Below are 20,556 nucleotides of genomic sequence, written 5' to 3'. Positions count from 1 at the left end.
CCCCCCCCTTCACCCAGTGACATCACCAAACATGTTCCTTCCGTCCGACGCTGTGTGGAGCTGCTCCGGCCGAACGTGAACTGCTAGCAAACCAGGAGACAAAAGCAACAAAGTGAACCCCCCCTCCGGATCAATCAAATGTGTCATATTTAACTGTTTAGGAGCCGAAAACTGGAGATCACACCGATCACACTTCACAGTGAGTATCCTGAGAGCATTGTACATGTGTGAGGGGGGTTTAAAGCGGGCGGGACGTCGTGGGGAGAGCTGGCCTGATTCGGATCCCGTGCGGTTCGTGTGTTGCTGGGTTCTGCCTCGCCAGGTTAGCTAGTGTGTCCTGTGTGTGGCCTAGCTGGCAGCTAACCAGTTAGCAGACGTGGTGTGGTCCGAACTGTACTAAATGTGTCATTACAACGTTAATAAGGTACTTATAGAAGTTGTTTTGTCTTTTTTTGTTTTGTCTTACAAACCCATGTGACAGTAGTGCTGAGCCCGTGTGTTGTTTTTGTGTGTTTATTAGCCTTTAGCTAAGTGGGTTAGCACCAAGATAGCCACCGTGGTGTTTACTGATGATGTAGCTTAAGCTAACTGTGTTTTGTTATATGGTTATAAAGGTTTATTAGCATGAGGTTCGCACATGTTTCAGGATTTATGTTAGCTGTGGTTCAATGAGAGTTCACGTAAAGCCGGCAGTGGGCTAAATAACCATTTACAACTTAATGTGTAGCGTAAAGATGGAAGCTAGTCAGCGTTGGCTATTTTCTGCTGTCCTCTCGTATCTTCCTGACTAGACGAGCACTCTAGCCAAACCCGGAAAACTGCCTGTCACTAGGAAGTGGCTAAAAAAAATGTTTAATGCCCTTTTAAGTCAAACCCTATTTAATCCAGGATACAATTGTTTATGCTGTTCCCATTCATGATTTGGGATTCTTTGTAATCGTTTATTAGTAACGGGTTGACTGCATTTGTGTAAGACTTATTTACTTTGGCTAACGTTAATACTTACTGACATAAGGAAAATACTCTTATGTCAAATGTGCATGCAGTGCAAAGTGAGGCACTGGTTGTTCATAACCACATTTGACCTGTGGTGCACATGATCAAGGTACAGAGAGATGTGTAACAAAGTACACATCAGATACCAGTTCATTATGTACGCTTAACCAAAACTAATGCAGTCTTGTGCAATTTAACAACACTTTCAGGAGGAATACATTGTAGACTTGTTTTTTTTTAACTGGATTGCCTTTTATTGAGGTGTTTTATATAATTGTGTCGCCCCCAATTATTAAAAGTGAGTGTAGAATATTTATTTAAAAACATATTTTCTAATACAGTTTTAACAAAAGAGTATTCTAACCTTTGTTAAGGCTATGGGTATTCTATACTTTTTTAGCTAATACACTGATATACGAGCAATTTAACATTATTTTTGGTATATTTAAATATGTATTGACATTTGTCATTCTCAGGATTATTTTTAAAACATTGTGGTGCTTATAATGCATTTATTGTCTTAAGATACTAATGTTATCTCCGAATAAGACTCTACAATTGTGAGTCACACAGTTCTGTTTAACAACCAGATATACTGCATAACTGTTTTTGCCCATTCATTCCTAAATATATGCTATCAGCTGCTAGAGTGGTTTAAAGTTGAAGATGTATGCATGGTTTAGCTATACCATTGACATTTATACATAATCAAATGTGATAAGAAATGAGTTACTGTTGTTGGATAAAAACTGAACACTCTAATTCTACAGTATACATATTGCTAATATTCCTGTGCTGGTTAGCATTATTAATCCACTACATTGTATAATGTTTGCATACAGTTAAAAAAGGATGAAGAGAGATTATCACATGTGTGGGGAGAGTAAGCACCAGTTATTATAATTTAGAAGGCTTCCCGAATTGTACAACAGTTTTTTTTCAGGTAGCTTGAAGAGGTGTTCCTGATCTTGATAAGTGTTTTGGATTTGCATATGTTAGCTGTGAGTCAAAACCTGAAAAGGCTCATGGAGGTGGGGGACCTGCAAGTTTATTTACATTGCCTCTCAGCAACAACATAACATTATGTCCGGGCAGTGCTTGTCAACTTGCAAATTCAAACATTCCCATGTGTATTTGCACAACGTTGCTTTCAAAGGAAAAAACAAAAGGTCAATAAAAGCTGCGTTTTATGGAACGTGATTTTGGAGCAGGAGCTGTTACTGTTATTGCACCACACCATAGCAGCTGAGCCTTGTATGAATGGTCTGTTAAAATGTTTTAAGAAATCAGGGGAAAGTAAAATGACATTAACTTAATTTCGCAGAATATCTTTATTAGCTGTTTGGAGTCGTCTTCTTACTTGAGACTACACTTTGACAATTGTTTTTTTATCTTTCCCTCTCTAGGTTGTGTGTGGAGAGATGGGACTACTTCAGTCATAAATGGAGAGGGACACGCAGGCACTCTGTGTCCCGGTCAGCAACACGCTCATAACAACACCGGCTTGAGAGCTGCAGTGTCGATGACTACACCTGCAAAAAGTGACTACATTTGACAAAGCAGACCTGACTGTTCTACCAAAACCCTTGGGCTGCTGCCATGGATGGGGAGGAAGAGGTGTCTCCCATGAGTGAGGATGTGGTCAGTGAACCCAATGGCACCACGGAAAGTAAAAAGAGAGAGGCCAAAGGGACCTGCCTGAAAATCGAAGGCCAGGATGGCTACGTGTTCAAGTCCTACAGCATCAAGCCTCATGAGGCTGCTGATGCAAAGTCACCTGCAAGCTCTTTAACACTGGATAAAGACCCTCCACAATCTCCCCCTTTATCTCCTCAGGATGACAAACTGTTGGAGTCAGACAAAGCAAGTGAGACTGATCCAGCTTCTCCCACTCTTTCAAACAAATGCCTAAACACTGAATCTGAGGAGAATACGGAGAAGGAAAATGGGGATGAAGCAAGTCAACATATCAAAGAGGAGATTGTGGACACAAATGGAATGGAGGATGAAACCCAAGATGACGAAAGGCTAGGATTCGGTAGCTCTGTTGGCCCTTTTGTAACTAGAGATGGTGATGATTACAGTAATTTACTAAATGGATACACAAGCACCCTTTATGATGTTGCCATGGACGCTGTCACTCAGAGCCTTCTGTCATCTATGAGGAGTAATAACAACCCGAGGAAGAAATCCCCTGCATGGAATCATTTTTGCATATCACCACGAGACAGTACCAAAGCAATCTGTTTATACTGCATGAAAGAGTTCAGTCGGGGCAAGAACGAGAAAGACCTCAGCACGAGTTGTTTAATGAGGCACGTGCGAAGGGCTCACCCCACTGTGCTTTTACAAGACGGAGCAGACGCATCCTCAAATAATCTCACCAGCTCCCTCTCCTCATCTTTGATACCTCCATCCCCAAACTCACCAAAAAACGGAGACTTGACTAATTCTTCTGCCTCAAAGAACACTTCACCGTCCACCTCCTCAGCTGATAACTCAGACCTGTCATCCAAAGAAGTGTTACCCAAAGTCGAACCAAAACTAGAACCGCTTGCCAACACTGATACCATTTTTAGCTCGCTCTCATCCTCACATTCCAATGAAAACAACCTTGAAAACATGTCCGACAGTGGGCCTGATCGCCTCCCCGGGACCCCAAAAAGCTCAAGTTCCCGCCGGAGATCAGCTGTATGGAAACACTTCTACCTGTCGCCTGCTGACAGTTCCAAAGCTGTATGCATCCATTGCATGAATGAATTCAGTAGGGGGAAAAATGGGAAGGATCTCGGGACAAGCTGTCTTATCCGTCACATGTGGAGGGCCCACAAAGAGGTTGTCATTGAGGAAAATGGACAGGGCAATCACATTCCCCCACCCTATACAAACCCACCCTCACTACTGTCCCGCACACAACTACAGGATCCTCTAGACATAAAAAAAGAATCACCCCTTCTTCCATCCTCGCCAGAAACCATATCAGATGAATTACCCCAAAGCATGGATGAAAGCATGGACATAAAAGAGGAATCTGATGAGGTGATGAATCTTTCAGGGCAGGAGTCGTCTGTCAATCTCTTCTTCAAAACTCAGGAGGAGGACCCACCCCTAACCTCCTCACCATGCGACCTCTCTGAGGGCCCGAGTGTCACTCAGGATCATTCCGTTTTCCAGCAAAACAAAAAGATCATGAAACGGGTGAAATCAGAAGTGTGGCACCATTTTATAGTGTCACCAATTGACCAGTTGAAAGCACTGTGCCGTTACTGTCCATGCGTCATCAGCCGGGGGAAACGGGGCGACTTTGGTACAAGTTGTCTGATGAGGCATCTAATGAGACGCCACCCAGACGTTCTCAAAAACCAAAAAAGCACAGATGAGAAGGATTCCTCTCCTCACCCCTACACTAATCTCACCACGACAGACGCAGTTTCAACCAAAGAAACTGCGAGCCCCGCCTGCGAGAAGAAGCCACAAACACTGCCCGGTTTCAGTAAAAAGACGTCAAAACTGTGGAACCATTTCTCCATTTCACCTACTGACCCCACAAAGGTGATTTGTTTGCACTGTGGCCGCACAATTAGCAGAGGCAAAAAGACTACTAACCTCGGCACAAGCTGCCTCTTCAGGCACATGCAAAGGTTTCATGGACATATTCTTGAAAGTAAAAATGCTATCTCAGGTGAAGTGCCGTCTGCTGAAATTAATGTCAAACAAGAGCTCATGGACACTTCTGTTTATGAAACGGAACAGAACCTTGAAAGGTTTGATGAACACCACCCGGTTGCCAAAAAAATCACCAAACTTATCGCAGAAATGCTCGCACTGGATCTTCAGCCATCGGCTATGGTGGAGAACGCTGGACTAAACAGACTACTAGAGTACCTCCAGCCTCAGTATTCTCTACCAACTTCTTCTTACTTTACCAGCACTGCCATACCAGATATGTATGAAAGGGTGAAGGAAGTTGTGCTGACCCACCTGAAAGAGGCCGAAGGTGGTGTGGTCCACTTCACAACTAGTATTTGGGTCAGCAGTCAGACACGGGAATACCTGACCCTTACTGCCCACTGGGCGACTTACGAGTCAAGCGTCAGACCGCAGGGTCAGGACTTCCACTGCTCGGCTCTCCTAAGTGTCTCCCAAATAGACTGTGATCAAGATATGCATGACATCCCGAAGCAGCTGGAGTATCTGTGGGATTCTTGGGTCACCTCGTCAGGGCTGAAAAAGGGGTTCACTGTAACGGATAACAACACCATCAGAAACACCTTGGAGGACCATGGACATGTCGCCATGCAGTGTTTCGGACACACTATTGACCTCATTGTTAGCGAAGCCATAAAGAGCCAGAGAATGGTTCAGAACCTTCTGAGTATCGCACGGAAGATCTGTGAACGGGTGCACCGCTCAGCAAAGGCCAAGGAGAAGCTGGCCGAGCTGCAGAGGGCCCACGAGCTGCCAGAGAACCAACTCATTCAGGACGTTCCTTCCAAATGGAGGACTTCCTTCTTCATGCTGGAGCGGCTTGTCGAACAGAAGAAAGCCATAGACGAGATGTCGATCGAGTGCAATTTCAGGGAAATGATCAGCTGCGATCAGTGGGAGGTGATGCTGTCGGTCTGCAATGCACTGAAACCTTTCGAGGTCGCCTGCAGGGAGATGAGCAACCGCACTGCCACTCTGGGACAAGTGATACCACTCATCCACATCCTCAACAGAAAGATAGACCTGCTGTTTGACGAAACGGTGGGCATAGACAACATGCTAATGTCTCTAAAGGAAGCCATGGTGAGCAAAATGTCCACAACACTGCACGACCCACGATACACCTGGGCCACCATGCTGGACCCAAGATACAAGACTTCGTTGTTCACAGAGGAAGAAGCAGAGCAATGTAAACAAGATCTGATCGGCGAGATGGAGTCATCCTCTTCTACCTCAGTCGGGGTAAAGCCTCTGCTGCCAAACGGCTGTAACGAGGCCCCTGCTTCAGCCAACGCCCCCCACCAAAACAAGGACAACCTCTGGTCTCTAATGGCGGACATCCGACAAAAGATCAAACACGAGGAGAAGCCAAGGTCCTCTGAGCTGGCAGTGCTGGAGTACCTCGAGGAAGACATACTCGATCAAAGCTGTGACCCCCTCGACTATTGGAACCTGAAAAAGTTCCTGTGGCCCGATCTTGCCAAAGTAGCCGCCCGTTACGTGGGCTGCCCCCCAAGCATCGTCCCGTCGGAGACACTGTTCAGCACCGCTAGTGTCAACTGTGCCCTGAATCAGCCCAGGCCTTTACTGGAAAACATGGAGGGGTTGCTGTTCCTCAAAGTCAACCTCCCGTTGATTTATTTTCAGTACTGATTATTGTCGAGCATTAACTTGAAAACCCTTTATCAAGGACCAAGTTGCATAGCTGTGAAAGGGTTTATTTTTCCTGTTGGGCTTAATGTAAAATATCGATTTATACACTGATTGATTCTCACTGCAATGGCCAGATTGAGGTTTTATTTTATTCTGTGTACTACTGTTAAAACACTTTTGTGATGAAAAGTCTCAGTGAAAAGTGTATCAGGGAGGGAGGGTTTTTCTAGCTGTAGGGGTTGGTGATGATGTGTGTGCTTGTAAATCAATGTTTTTTGCGTTTTCTGTGTCTACTCTCTCCTTGTGCCTTATCCAAAAACTACTTCAGGTCAAAATGCTGTAAATATTTTTGTTAAATTACTCTGATCACGTCAGGATGCTTTTTTTGATTACTGTGTATTAAAAGATAGATGCGGAGTTGTTTTCTGATTGAAAACATGGCCCAAAAATAAATGCTGTGACTGAAAGATGTTTAAGTTAATGTTATTTAATTTTCATTGTGAATTTGTGGCTCATGGTACTGTCATTTAGAAATAGACTTTTCTTTTTTTTACTTGCTGAAATGTTTTTTTTTCTTTTTACAAGATCATGTATAATATTGCTGTATTTTTCAGAATAACACGTTTGTTTGAAATACACGATGGGTCTCTTAAGCACAATTTAAGTTTATGTCCAGGGGATTAAATTATGGGTTTATTATTAAGTAAGACAATGTACTGTACATTTTTATATGAAATTACTTCTGAACCTAATTTGATAAATGTTTTAGCATTGAGACTGGAACCATGTACATTTTGTGGTCATTTTTAAATAAAGGTTTTCCTTATGCAAAATCGCAGGTGTATTTCTTTGGTTAGCAATAAGATGTAGTTAAATGTACAAATCATTCATAATTAATGTGCAATTTAGGAATTCACTCAGTTTCAGCTTTATTTATATACAAATTATTCATGAGAAATGTAATGCATTATACATCAGCAAAACAAGAGATAACTATTTAAACATGATCTAAGACAGTGTAGTGCAACATATGTCTCTAAATATAACCTTTGAGAACACTTGTTTTGGTCATCTTTAGTCCTATTCTTTGGTCATTTAGTTACCAAGTCGTCCGGTTGCAGTGTTTCTCTCCATGAGCACAGTTTTTCTCTCTAACCGCACGGTGACAGGTGGGAAGTGAAACATGTTGAAGGCAATGTTGCTGTAACCTTCAATGAAGGTCAGAGGCTGGTGAGTGTCCTGGAGTTGCTGTATTTTGGTGACATTAGCCTCCATCAGCAGGTGTGTGTACATTTTGATGTCAGGATGTGTGAGGCTCAGGTCCTCACGTTTGTCATATCTGTTCAAAGAAAAACAGAAGTGAGTGCTTTACAGAAGTGATATTGGGTACATTAGTCTTGACCAACGTGGGTTGAAAGTGAAACTCTCACCTCCAGTTTCTGTTCTGCTCTAAGAAGCGAGAGACTCCGGTTTCAGCAGCATAGGTGTCGATGTGAACAAAGACATCTGAGTGGGACATTGTTTACAACAATAAAAGGTTTTAATGATTGAGTATGTTAGTTTACACTTTTAATGATTACAGGAAAGAAACATTTTTGTTTACTTAATGAAATTGTAGCGACACTAGATTGTAAAAGTACAAGTCCTACATACTTATATAAAAGTACAACATTATTGGTATCGAAATAAAGTTAAAGTACCAAAAATAAAAGTATTTGTTATGGCCCATTTCAGAATAATGTACAATATATAATATTAAATTACTGGATTATATCTATTGATGCATTAATGTGTTCATCACGGCTGGTCAATGTAGAGCTAATTTACATTGTTTATTTGAATAGGGACAATGCACATTAATGAACACTTTAGACAAATAATGCTTCAAGTGTAAATATGCCGGATTTTAGCTTTGAGCTCATTTCCATCCGTAGTCCCTGACATACAACATATAAGAACATGACATTTGTAAACATAGCAACAAATAAATACATGATATGCAGAAAGAGCAAGAGCAGCACACACAAGTATTTACCACATGGCAGTACAATGTAGCAGCAACGACATATTAAGTGCAAGAGATGATACCCCTGTGTTAAAGTGCATTTAGCNGTCGGTAGAGCATGAGACTCTTAATCTCAGGGTCGTGGGTTCGAGCCCCACGTTGGGCGCTGCTTTTGTCTCGGGAGGCCTCGTGAACCACGTGCAATACAACTATTTAAATATCTTTTAAACTGCTGCTACTTATGTGCCCTTTAATGCTGCTGTTGCCGTGTGCCAAACATATTTGTTTTTTCTAAGTATTTATTTATTTTTATATTCCTGNACTGAGATACGGGATTCACTGTCAATAGTTTTAAAGGTCAACTCAAAGAATGGTTGAGAAACAAACAGACGGGCAATCACCGCTAAATGCACTTTAACACAGGGGTATCATCTCTTGCACTTAATATGTGTGTTAAAGTGCATTTAGCGGTGATTGCCCGTCTGTTTGTTTCTCAACCATTCTTTGAGTTGACCTTTAAAACTATTGACAGTGAATCCCGTATCTCAGTAGGGAGGCTATTCCACAATAGCTGCCTTTAATGGAGAGGACATTTTTGTCCGAAAGTGGTCCGTCTACGGTGGACTCCACAGTCTCCTCTGGTTTCTGACCTAGTGCAGCGTCCAGTGTCTTTTTTGTGGATGAATTCCCCTAAGGGAGGGGGGGCCAGTCCATGTAAACATTTATCAAAAAAAACACTTAAAATTGTCAAAGCTCAAGAAATTGTGTTTTTCAAGGATGGGACAGTGGTGGTATGAATTTGGCTTTCTGTCAAACACCTTGATAGCTCTCTTGTACAGCTGTTCTATGGGGTTCAGGTTTGTGGCACAAGCAAACGACCAGTTTGTCAAACAGTATTGTATGCTGCTGGATATCTAGCACTGTGATTATAATTCAATGTTTATTTAATAGTTATTTCATATTTTGAATTCCCTTTTAATTTAAATCTGTAAAGTGACTGACATTCAATTAAATATAGTGCAGTAAAAAGTAGAATATTGGCTTCCAAAATGAGTGGAGTATATATGCTATATAAAGATACATACAAGAACATAAAAATACTCCGGTATTTCTTCAGGTTATGTTCTTTATTACATTCTACCACTATTTCAATCATTTTAGGTTAGATACTTGAATAACAAACCAACAATTGGAAGGAAATCCAATAATTTCCAGAAAATGTGCATACTGCATACACATATGGTCTAATTATTCTATGATGGTGACATTTTAAAAACATTGAGTCAGTAGCCCTTCTTGAAGGTGGAGCTAATTAATAGTGTTATAGAGTTCAAATGTGCTGAAAGTGATTCTAACCTGCGGCGCCTGGCATCAACCGGTGCAGTTCCTGCAGCGCTCGGCCCCCTGGGTAGTTGTGGTGGGAGACGTAGAGGCTTAAGCCGGAGTACGCTGCGTTGGTCAATAGCTGGCCGACGACCACCGCAGAGCCCACTTTATACATCCAGGACTTCTGGTAGTTACACAAACTGAAGTACAAAATGAAACAAAGAGGTGAGTGATCTATCGGGGAGAACTAATCAACTTCATGTAGGTCAACTACCACTCAAAACCCACTTGCTTTTATATGATCTTATTTATGTTTTTATGGCTTTAAATGTTGTTGTTTTTTATATTAGGGCACTCACGTAAAGGTGTAATATAAATACATGTTATTATTTTACCACATATATTATTATACTATTCACAGGGTACAGCTGAAAGAAATTACATTGCATCCAGCTCACAAATGTAATTAAAAACAATAACAAAAAAAAGTAGAATCAACAACTAATTCATGTTAACATACTGTACACAAATCATTAGTTTAGTGCATTTATTTTAAATACTAAAAATACCAAGAATAAATAGGTCCGAACCTGAAAATAAATGTAAATGCCACATATCACAAAAAAAAAAAATCACACATAGGTTAAAGCATATGTGAGTATGTGGATTGTGTTGGAATCCATCAGACACCGCTATTGGTTGATTTGTTTCCTGCCCTGCTTTATGGAAGAATGTAATATTTTTGGATTTACATGAAGGAGCAGCCTCGGGCAGCCACCAGGCTGAGCACGGGGAAAGTGTATATGATGAAGCGCAGCTCCTTGTGGGGCAGCAGCGAGTAGAGGAGGATGAAGCCGACGGTGGGGAGCAGCAGGAACCTCATCCGCCTGTCGAGGAGGCCGAGGGGGACGAAGAGCAGCGTGCAGCCCAGAGCGCGGGGCACAGCGGAGTAAAAGTACCACAGAAAGGGAGAGGTTTACTGGGGAGAGGAGTCAAGGACGTTACTCTTTTCAGTGGCAGTGAATTAAGAAAAAGATCATGAACACACATAAGTGGGAGTGTACTCGAGTTCATCAAAGGATATTCCCCAGTCGGAACTCTTGTTGAGAATAGCGTTGTACCACAAAACCTGACCTTCAGGCCACAACAACTTCCTCCAAAAGAAAGAGTCAATAGCCACCGTCAGAGCTGAAAAAAACAAAAGAAACAAATAATTATTTATTTTAGGCCTGGATTGCTGCAGGACTTGGTCTCAAAACATGGAAATGAAGACATTTTTGTGGTTAAAACTTAACTGTTTTACAATCTGTCTTGCGACATGAAATACACCAGATCATGAATTGTAATGTTAGTTTTGACCTCTAGTGATTGAATTTGTGCTTTGAAAATCATACAAAGAAGTTTTCTTTCATGGAGATTATTTTGCTGAACAATGTGTAAATATTATACATTTGTTTGCCACAGAGCTTATTTTCTGCAATAATAATCAAAAATCCAATACAAAAATCTCATTGGCTAACTTTTTTTGTTTGTTTTCCCTACAAAGATATGTCCTCCCTGCAGCGCTCTCTGCTGTTCTCACCCAGTGACAGGACCCCAGCAGGAACAGCGTAGTACAGCAGCTGCAGCAGACCCAGCTTCCTGCTCAACAGTGATATCAGTAACATGAGACCCAGGAAGATGCAGAGCTCTGACCGGAACACGATGATGACCAAAGCTGAGAGGCTGATGAACCGGCTGTATTTCTGAGCCATCCAAGATGTGAACGCTACCAGAACTGAGGACAGAAGAAATGCACTGTCATCATGTCGATTCACTCACTTATTTAGGGAAATCAATCCAAAAAAAAATATGATTATGAAGATGTATAACCATGCATCTTACCTATTGGCAGTGCAAATACATTAGGCAGAGTCCTGGTGCTGTAGAACATTAGGTGAAACTGAGAAGCACACGTCAGACAGAAGAGCCCCGCAACTGTGGAGCCAAACTGCCTCCTCACCTCCCTCTGCATGTTCCACAGAGCACCGACCACACACACGCCCAGGGAAGCTCGGACTGCACAGAACATAAAGAGAGAACGCATTTGATTGAAATCAAATAAGCGGATGGGAAGGGACCAATCAGGGAATTTTTTTCTGTTTACCCATCAGCTGGGTGTAGAATTTGGGTGCATCCAGCAGAGAGGAGAGGAAGACAGCAGGGGAACAGAGCACGGAGAGAAACAGGGGGCCAAGGAACGTCCGAGGAACCACGCCGGGAAACTCAAGATGGTCATACTGAAACACAGCACAGGCTCTGCTCTCAACAACACTTATACAGTCAGAACTTTGGCAAAAAATATATCACATTTTCTATCAGAAGAGATGTTTTTTTTTTTAGCTACTCTAGATGTTAAAATGTCTTTTTTTTGGTAACGCCATTTTATCTTCTGATTAAGAGCATCATGATTGAAAGCTCAACAACAGCTAATACATTTATCTTACGTAGATAATTATGATAAATACCTTCTTTTTTTTTAGAACACTTATGTTATTTGTATCAACACAAATGTTTGTTTGCAATATGAAATGGAGCTTATTTTTTGTTTATATTGGCATGGCTATTTTAAAGTAGTACAGTGCCATTTTAGTTGTATTAGTAATAGTTATTTATATCATGGCTTTGTATTGCATTAAATGTGCATTTATCAAAAATCTATTATCTATTATTATTTTGGGGTATTTTATGGAATGTATCTAACATTCATACTTTATGTAAAAATGTGAACCTCTAAAATACATACTAAACTGTTTTGTCGGTGTGTTTTGTGTTACGTATTCACAACGTTTGACACTATAATAACAATGATTTCATTCAATGATGCTTTGCAGAGTTAGCTTGTTAGCACACCTAATACCAGCATTTATAACAGCTGCTTACCTTCTCAAAGTTAAGTCTGTGATACAGAATGTCGTGCGCCGCTTGTAAATTAAAGCTCTCCTCAACTTTAGTGAACGGACAAAGGAATAAATGCAAAAGAGTGACAGTTATTAATAAAAACAGCAGAGGTAGCCCTAAAACATTCCTTTTTTCAGCCATGACAGCTGAACAGCTTTTCATCACTTCCGGTCAACACAGGAAGCAAACTACACAATATCGCAAACATTTTTTAAACATTTTTTTATAGTATTTTTACAACATTTTTGTTTATAAAATGTATCTTAAAAGACAACCAATAAAGAAAAGCTAATAATCTTAAAGGATACTACAAATGTTCCCGAATTTTACACGTGGGGAGCTTTATGTCCCGCGCGTGGCGGCTTGTGATTGGTTGTGCATTCTATTGACACATAGACCTAGCGAATCGGCGCAAGCCACAATTCGACTAAGAGGCAGACGCGGAAATCTAAAAACGCAACGGTTTTTTTCTACAACCGGCATGTAAATAACACTTTGTTGTGCTTTGCATAGATAACGCCAACTTACATTTGATGTTAGGAACGGTCCATTTAGATGTGCCCGAACCGTGCAGCGCTTTAATATTAGCTACAAGCTTGCTTAAACGTGTGCCTTGATATGAATTGATCGGCTGAGATGCTGTCCACCGGTCCACAGCTGCGTCTACTGCGGCTTTTGTCTTGTGTAACTCTTGTTTTACTTTTCCAAGTCACCGACAGCAAGAAAGATTTAAAAAGCTTCTGTTCTACCTGTCGGATAATAACAGATAACTTCAACAAGGTAAGAGCACGACACCAAACCCCTGCTTTGTGTTGTGGTGCCAGATGCATGAAACATGTTGTTCCCAGAATTCCCCTGTTTCTTTCTACAAACAATGACATTATTTTTTGTATTTTAGGGCTTTGAAAGAACTGCAAAACAGAACTTTGGTGGGGGCAACACAGCTTGGGAGGAGAGGACACTGTCTAGATATGAGACAAGGTGAGGTTATGTCCTGTTCAGGTCACCCTGCCCTAGTAACCGGTCATTGGAGCGGTGCTTATTTACTTAACAGATCTCTTATACTAACCTTATCCATGTCCTAGAACAATATGTACTACCTCCAGCAGCACAGTAACGCACTCAAAGCAGCCCGGTCTAATTGCTGCTCACAACTCATTCAGTCTGGCTCCAACAACCCCAAGCGTCTGTGCTCCACCATCAGCAAACTTCTCAAACCCTGTGACAACGCCACCTCATCCTTCACCACCAAACAGTGCAACTCCTTCCTCTCGTTACATTTACAGCAATCTGACACCCTCATCAACTTCCCTTCCTGCACACTTGACCAAATGCCCTCCACATGTGTTAAAGAGAGCCTCCCTGCCATCTCCCAACTCATCGCCACCATCATTAATTAACTCCTCCCTCAGATCTGGATCAGTTCCCCCCTCTCTCAAACTGGCTGCTATCACACCCATTCTCTAAAGACCTGGACTCACACCTGACATCATGTCCAACTTCCGGCCCATCTCAAATCTCCCCTTTCTGTCAAAAATACTTGAACGTGTCGTTGCCTCACAACTTAAATCCCACCTCAGCTCCAATGACCTCTTTGAACCATTTCAATCCGGTTTCCGATCAACCCATCAGAGACTTACAAAACTTACAAAAACTCACCTCTTCAATCTGGCTTTTAATGTGTGATTGTTTTTGTATTGCTTGATTTTTATTTGACTTTAACTATATATATTTATCTGTTGTTCTTTTCTTTTCTTTTCACTATATCTGTAAAGCGTCTTTGAGCACCTGTAAAAGCGCTAACAAAATAAATCTATTATTATTATTACCTTGTGCCCAAGTGACAGGTAACATAGGCATACTTTCAAACTACTGCATTTGGCTACACTCATTTCTTCTTATCACACAGTTTATGTTATATACCATTTTCCTTTGCAGTGAGATCCGTCTCATGGAGATCGTGGAGGGGCTGTGTGACAGCAGCAGCTTCGAATGCAACCACATGGTAGAAGAGCACGAAGACCTCTTTGAAACTTGGTGGTTCAAGAGGTGTGTTGCGTATACAGTCAGATTGTTGACAACACGGTCAGGCACACAGGTTGGATTTCAACTGTCAATTTCACCACACTAGGATGTAACCCATGTTGTGTAAAATAACAGACAGACATTACGATAACACACTGACAGATGTTTCACACACACATTTTGTGTATGTTTGACTTGTGTGAAACCTCATCTCTTCCTGTTGCATCACAGGAAAACAAAACATCCTGATCTGCATAAATGGTTCTGCATCGACACGATAAAAGTGTGCTGTCCAAAGGGAATGTTTGGACCGGACTGCAGTGGTAAGGAAAACGTTAGGAGACTGTAGATACAACATGATGTACTGAACAAATAACACCGAAAACCTGAAGCTAAAAGTGGTGAACTATTTCTGTTTGTGCCGTCTTTTGGGGATTTTATCTTTGAAGCTTGTGTGGGGGGCTCTGAGAGACCTTGTCATGGGAATGGGAAGTGTGATGGCGACGGGACTCGCGGGGGGGACGGGAAATGCAGCTGTGACCACTCTTACAGAGGAGAGTTCTGCCTGGACTGCATCGACGGGTACTTCAACGAAGTGAGGAACGACACATTCTCTCTGTGCACAGGTACACTCCAAAAGCCACGAGACAGAACATAACATGCATCATTATATAGAGTGCGTGTGTCATGAGTGTGAATTTGGGCTTCAACTCTTCCTGCAGAATGCGACTCGTCCTGCAAAACCTGCACTGGTGCAACCAATCAGGACTGTGAAGAGTGCAAAGAAGGCTGGGAGGACGATGACCAGGAAGCGTGTGTTGGTAAGAGGACCAATAACAAGCCTCCATGTAGTCTTCAGGAAACATGCTTTCTGTTCTGAGTCAAACATAGATGAGATATGTGTACTTTTTGCAGATTTGTTTCCTTGTTACTACGGTTACGGCTGCAACCTCGTCTAGATTTTCTTTGCATTTTTTTTGTCTTTCTTTTACATTACTTTTACCTGACTGCTAATACATTCTTAGATTGACCATCATAATGTTTTTCTATGTACAACTAAATTGTACAAAAATATTTCAATATTTAGGATTAAGTTATCTCCAAAATAAAAAAAAAACTCAGATTGGGGATCTGGTGTCAGTGCAGTATCTTCAAGCTCAAACCGACATAGAAGGCAGTTTACACGAACAAAGATGTGTAACCAAATGCATACAATTATAAGAAACCATGAATAGTATGTTCTGTATGTCTTCAGACTTGACATTCTCATATTATTGGTGTGTATTTTTCCTGGTAGATTTCCTAATTTCCCAAGCTTTAGGATTAAGACAAGCTCATACTTTGGAAATCAGTCAATTTCTCTATTTGTCCCAGATGTAAACGAGTGCTCCAAAGATCCTTCTCCGTGTGAGGAAGATCAATACTGCCTTAACACGGACGGCTCCTACTCCTGCAAGGGTAATCACTCACTCACAGTTTTGCACAAAATACAGTCCGCAATATTTAGACGCATCAATAGCTACTGCATAATAAATCATATTACGCATACATTTGCTATTATAGTTTATAAAATGTAAGTGTTGCTTGTGTAATGTTTCACTTTGTCCTTTGCAGCGTGTGACAAAGTGTGCTCCGGATGCACAGGGCCCGGTCCTGATAGCTGCCAGGCGTGTGCCAGCGGGTACCAACACACAGAGGGCACCTGCACAGGTACAAAGGAGATCAAGTACCTGATAGTTTGGGCTTTAATTCATAACGTTGACATGCAAATAAACATTCAAAAGCAGCACAGCTTTTTTTCTATTCAGTTTGAACCCAATATCTTTGCACAGTCGCAGGTAAAGATAAGACTACACTATTATTAGTAATATAATCTTTGTAGAATAACATTTCAGTGGTCAGATTGTTTTCCGACCAAACTTTTCCATAGAATTCAGAGCATTTTAAAATTGAAATGTATTGAAAATAGAGATGTAATTATTTCCAAAATTCTCATTTTTATATTTCATACAACATTCTGATTCAATAGCTATTGGTTGGGATTAAGCCTTGGCAATTACACCAAATTATATACTTAAATACTAACAGCTCGATAATCACATTTATATAACCCCAATAACAAAACAACAACAATTTTCCCCAATTTCTTTAGAATGATGACATCATGAAATATTGCGAGATAATTGCAGCTTCATTCCAAAACCATTTCTGATGCGTGGAAATAAATGTAAATAAATCAGTGTTTCACTTGTTTATGTTGTAGATCAATTCTAGAAAAATGTGTGCAGTATTTTCTTAAACAGATGTAGTATAAATTGCTATAATCCCTTGTTAGTAAATCTTGTGTTTTGGCAAAAGAAAATTGAAATATTTTGTTTTCCAGATATCGACGAGTGTTCCCAGCCTGAGCCGGTCTGCACCAGGGACAACGAGGAGTGTGTCAACAATAAAGGAAGCTACGTGTGCTTCTGCTCCGAAGGCTATGAGGAGCGAGATGACGAGTGTGTCCAGAAGATAGAGCCAGGTGAGGATCACTGTGGGTTTTCAAACTCACAGTAAAAAGTATGATTTTGAAAATAGAAATGTGTCGTCAGAATTATGTTTTTAAAGAAATGTGGCTGTCCTCATCACTGTAAAGTTAAACTATGATTGTCAATTTGAAAAGGCAATATATTCAACGTATTATTTATTACATTCTTATCAGAAAAAGAGGAGTCGGAAACATCCGAGACGACCACAAGCGCACACGGGGAGCTTTGATGTAAAAACTAAAAGGGATCCAAATTGAAAGAACGGTTGGATTTTCTGCACACCTGACGCCGCCCATTTTTTAATCGTCGACTACATGCACTAATGCACCAGCTGCACTTAGAACCAACAAAAGCTGGCCACTGGACAGTGTTTGGAGCATGGATTAAAGGACAAACAAAAAAAAGACATGTTACGCTCTCAGTATGCTGGTCATTGTTGCTTTTCCACTTTCTTTATTTGTTGTTTGGTTTTAAATCAAAGGTGTTTCAATAAAGGTGAATTCTGTTGAATTTAAAATCCATGTCCACATCTGTGTGTTTTCTTGTACAATTATTATCAGTTCTTATTCTTGAGAAGCCGGGTCCTAAATTAGGTTAAAGTTAGATTGCTGCAGTGATCAAATTTGACCACAAGGTGGCAGCCTAGTCACATGGAATATGGACACTCGCGGTATAAAGTGGAGGTCTTAATCTAGAAAGGGTGAGATAGATACTTTCTCTTATCTCATTTCCTCACATCTAAGCCGTTTTGATTCATGATCATATTGGTGTTTTCCATAGGGAATCATATTGTAGCCTATATCTTCTCTTCATGTTCTATATCCTCAATTTCAGGGTATTCTCATACATTAATCCACAGTTTTTTCCATTTTGCCTTGATTTATAGAAAACCATTCAATCCCCTACTTGAAAGTGTGCTTCACCTTCACCACTCAGATGTTAGGAAGCTTTTTTTGGAGGGGCCTTCCTGTGGCCCCGTTAGGATCAAAGCATATTTTGGTAACCCAGGTCTCACCTTGCAATAAGGCTTCCTGTTGGATGATGTCAGCTGTTTGGACTCCACTGCCAAGGAGAAGCAGCCAGTCGAGACCTGTCTGAGCTGGTAGTGAAGCAGCAGAGACGCAATCATAAACCCCCCCCCCCTCCCCAGCATCCCCCTCCAATTTTCACCTCTTGGTGTTATGGGAAAAGGCTCTTTCCCAGATGTGCAGTGTAATTCCTTTCTAAAACACAGGGTTGATGATAATTCATGTCCAATAAGTTACATTACATTTCTCCTTTCTCCTCCTACATGTTTTGGCAGGAATATACAATATGGAGTCGCTAAAATGGATTTTCTTTTGTCGACATTTTGCATGGAACCATACAGTAGAAACATATTTAAGACTGAAAAGTAAGCAGAAACGAGCAGCTTCTATTATTGTTAACGCTTCTTTGCCTTTCATCACTTAGGTGCACTATGTCAACCGCTGACTTCTTGTAAGTCATTGTGAATGGGTTATGGGAATATAATTATATATAACTTGGTAGATCCAAAGAACATTTTGGGCTTCTGGAGTAACAGATTTATGGGACCAGGCATATCCATTTGAACCCTAACCCTTTTATTTGAGTATAAGTAACCCAAATGGTCTCAACACTTAGAAAATAATAACAGACACTTTAGGTTGGAATCAGCTTCTGTTGGATCTCAGTCAGGCTTAAACTTAAGAAATGTTGTATTTGAACTTGTGACCTTCTCTGAGAGCTCTCCTAACCACTGGGCTTGCCTGCTGTTGAAGTTAGCGTATATTGTTTACTCCACATGCTGCCCTTTCGTGTGGTGTGGTGAATCCCTGGTCCGACTCCATAAGACGTGCACCGAGTGGATGGTGTTTGTGTGTCACATGCGTGTGTTTACACACATTGCAGCAGCATGTGCACAAATACTCTGTGGTCAGAGGGGCACCCTGTTGTTTGCTCTTGACTTTGTGGTGTTTTTTCTCCTGCCAGTAAATCTCAGCTGTGGAGCACATTATCCAGCTGCAGTGGGGTGAGTATGAGGACAGAGACAGGGTTATAGAAGAAACCCAGCAGTGTGTAGAGGAAGAAGATGACACTGAGCTGATAGCAGCATAATATCCTCCACTTATAGAGAGGCTTTTAATTATAGCAGAGCAGGACACCCTGCCCTCTGCTGCCAGGCACCAAATTGCGGCTCTGATTCCACTCCTCATCCTCTCTCAGCGCTGCTGTTTCCCAAGCCTTTTCTTAGACAACAATCCTCTTTGTTCCATTGTAAGGCGGTGGGACCGAGATAATCATAGTGCTGAGGTACGCTGAGGGAAACTGCATGCAAAACCAGAAGCCAGATGTGGCACCATGTGCTTTTGTTCAGCTGTCAGTGGCCTGCACCGCCTCTGATGTCAGGCACGCCTTAAACTTGTTGCCCTGCCTCTCTGATGCGGTTGTGTCTGCCTTTCTTTCACCCAGCTGGACGCTCAACCGCCAACGATTAAGCCAGACAAATTGGAAACTCCACAGAGCAGAGCTGGGAACTTTCCTTTGCACTGCGAAAGGAGTTGCAGGGACTGTCGTAAATGAACCCGACTACAGCACTCCGCTCCAAGATGCTTTATAAAATACAGTTTTTGGCGGGAAATGAAAGCATTTGATGGGGAGCAGAGGCACATCTGGGGCTGCATGTGTATCTGTAGCCGCCCGCCTCAGGTTAAGGAGGGGAAATGTGTGTTGTGTGTGAGAGAGTTTTAACCAATGACTTGCAGTCGGTGTGACCCCTGAAACTCAGATGAACCCAAATACTTGATTTCATCGGAGAGGCATTTTGCTGTCCTGTTTAGTGTGCATCTGAGGGTACCCATGGAAACCCATATGCACTTTTGTTTCTGCAGATGAATTGCAATTCCAAGCATGTCATGTCTGTTTCATATCGTTCCTAAAAAAGCTAGAAAATACAGTCTGTCCATTCATTGTATGTTTGTGCAATGGACAGATTATTTTGTAACTGCTTCTATAAAGTGCCAATGAAGTAAAATGTTAAAACAATATGTGAAAAAACGCAGTGATCTCTTTTTTTAACAGCCTGTAAACATTACTTTGATATATATTAGCGTACAAGTGGATACGGTGAATGTGTTCCCTAACGATTCACATCCAATTGGCACGTAGCAACATTAGCATTCAGTCTCAATTGGTAAGTAAGGAGCTGTAATGAAGAAATGATATTCTGTTGGTCACTTTTCCCCTGTAACTATACTAGATCCTCATTTTCATTTTCCATTACTGGATCAAGCAGCGCTGAATTGACTGAGCATGTTTTTCAATTTCTTTCTCCGATTTTCAATTGACTTTAGATGGGAGCAAACAGGGAAA

General features: G+C 41.3%; 3 protein-coding genes across 4 annotated transcripts; 2 read left to right on the top strand and 1 right to left on the bottom strand.

Moving 5' to 3' along the window:
- Positions 1–66: 66 nt before the first annotated feature.
- On the top strand, positions 67–7,184 carry zbed4 (zinc finger, BED-type containing 4). The gene is made up of 2 exons (XM_010780694.1): positions 67–199; positions 2,403–7,184. Exon 2 carries the CDS (start codon positions 2,596–2,598, stop codon positions 6,355–6,357), a length of 3,762 nt encoding a protein of 1,253 aa, XP_010778996.1. The 5' UTR covers positions 67–199; positions 2,403–2,595; the 3' UTR covers positions 6,358–7,184.
- Positions 7,185–7,269: 85 nt separating this feature from the next.
- Positions 7,270–12,774, bottom strand: alg12 (ALG12 alpha-1,6-mannosyltransferase). Its single transcript, XM_010780693.1, has 9 exons — positions 12,611–12,774; positions 11,835–11,967; positions 11,573–11,746; positions 11,271–11,465; positions 10,773–10,876; positions 10,441–10,664; positions 9,719–9,888; positions 7,788–7,863; positions 7,270–7,696 (listed from the first exon to the last, which is right to left on the bottom strand). Exons 1-9 carry the CDS (start codon positions 12,767–12,769, stop codon positions 7,453–7,455), a joined length of 1,479 nt encoding a protein of 492 aa, XP_010778995.1. The 5' UTR covers positions 12,770–12,774; the 3' UTR covers positions 7,270–7,452.
- Positions 12,775–13,053: 279 nt separating this feature from the next.
- Positions 13,054–17,784, top strand: creld2 (cysteine-rich with EGF-like domains 2). 2 transcript variants are annotated; one of them, XR_799256.1, is made up of 10 exons: positions 13,054–13,408; positions 13,527–13,609; positions 14,567–14,677; positions 14,885–14,976; positions 15,103–15,279; positions 15,376–15,474; positions 16,028–16,111; positions 16,268–16,363; positions 16,806–16,880; positions 17,037–17,125. XR_799256.1 is itself a non-coding variant. In XM_010780692.1 (10 exons), the coding sequence occupies exons 1-10, from the start codon at positions 13,265–13,267 to the stop codon at positions 17,411–17,413; spliced, it is 1,083 nt and encodes a 360-aa protein (XP_010778994.1). In that variant the 5' UTR covers positions 13,054–13,264; the 3' UTR covers positions 17,414–17,784. The 2 variants fall into 2 exon arrangements, 1 of the variants encoding a protein (XP_010778994.1); XM_010780692.1 differs by lacking the exon at positions 16,806–16,880 and adding an exon at positions 17,358–17,784 and having other exon boundaries at positions 17,037–17,177.
- The last annotated feature ends 2,772 nt before the right edge of the window (positions 17,785–20,556 follow it).

This window comes from Notothenia coriiceps, unplaced genomic scaffold, assembly GCF_000735185.1.
Source record: "Notothenia coriiceps isolate Sejong01 unplaced genomic scaffold, NC01 NC01_scaffold00022122, whole genome shotgun sequence".
NCBI classification, from domain to species: Eukaryota; Metazoa; Chordata; class Actinopteri; order Perciformes; family Nototheniidae; genus Notothenia; species Notothenia coriiceps.
Note: the sequence above shows the minus strand (reverse complement) of the source record. Positions and strands in the feature narration are given on the sequence as shown.

Bases quoted from the DNA above. Each gene is read 5' to 3' on its own strand.
- alg12 (XM_010780693.1), bottom strand. From the start codon at position 12,769: ATGGCTGAAAAAAGGAATGTTTTAGGGCTACCTCTGCTGTTTTTATTA. The intron at 11,466-11,572 runs GTAAGATGCATG...TTCTGTCCTCAG, and splicing joins TGTATTTGCACTGCCAATAG to TTCTGGTAGCGTTCACATCT. The intron at 7,864-9,718 runs GTTAGAATCACT...TGTCCCACTCAG, and splicing joins GTTGATGCCAGGCGCCGCAG to ATGTCTTTGTTCACATCGAC.
- creld2 (XM_010780692.1), top strand. From the start codon at position 13,265: ATGCTGTCCACCGGTCCACAGCTGCGTCTACTGCGGCTTTTGTCTTGT. The intron at 14,977-15,102 runs GTAAGGAAAACG...TTATCTTTGAAG, and splicing joins GTTTGGACCGGACTGCAGTG to CTTGTGTGGGGGGCTCTGAG. The intron at 15,280-15,375 runs GTACACTCCAAA...CTCTTCCTGCAG, and splicing joins CACATTCTCTCTGTGCACAG to AATGCGACTCGTCCTGCAAA.
- zbed4 (XM_010780694.1), top strand. From the start codon at position 2,596: ATGGATGGGGAGGAAGAGGTGTCTCCCATGAGTGAGGATGTGGTCAGT.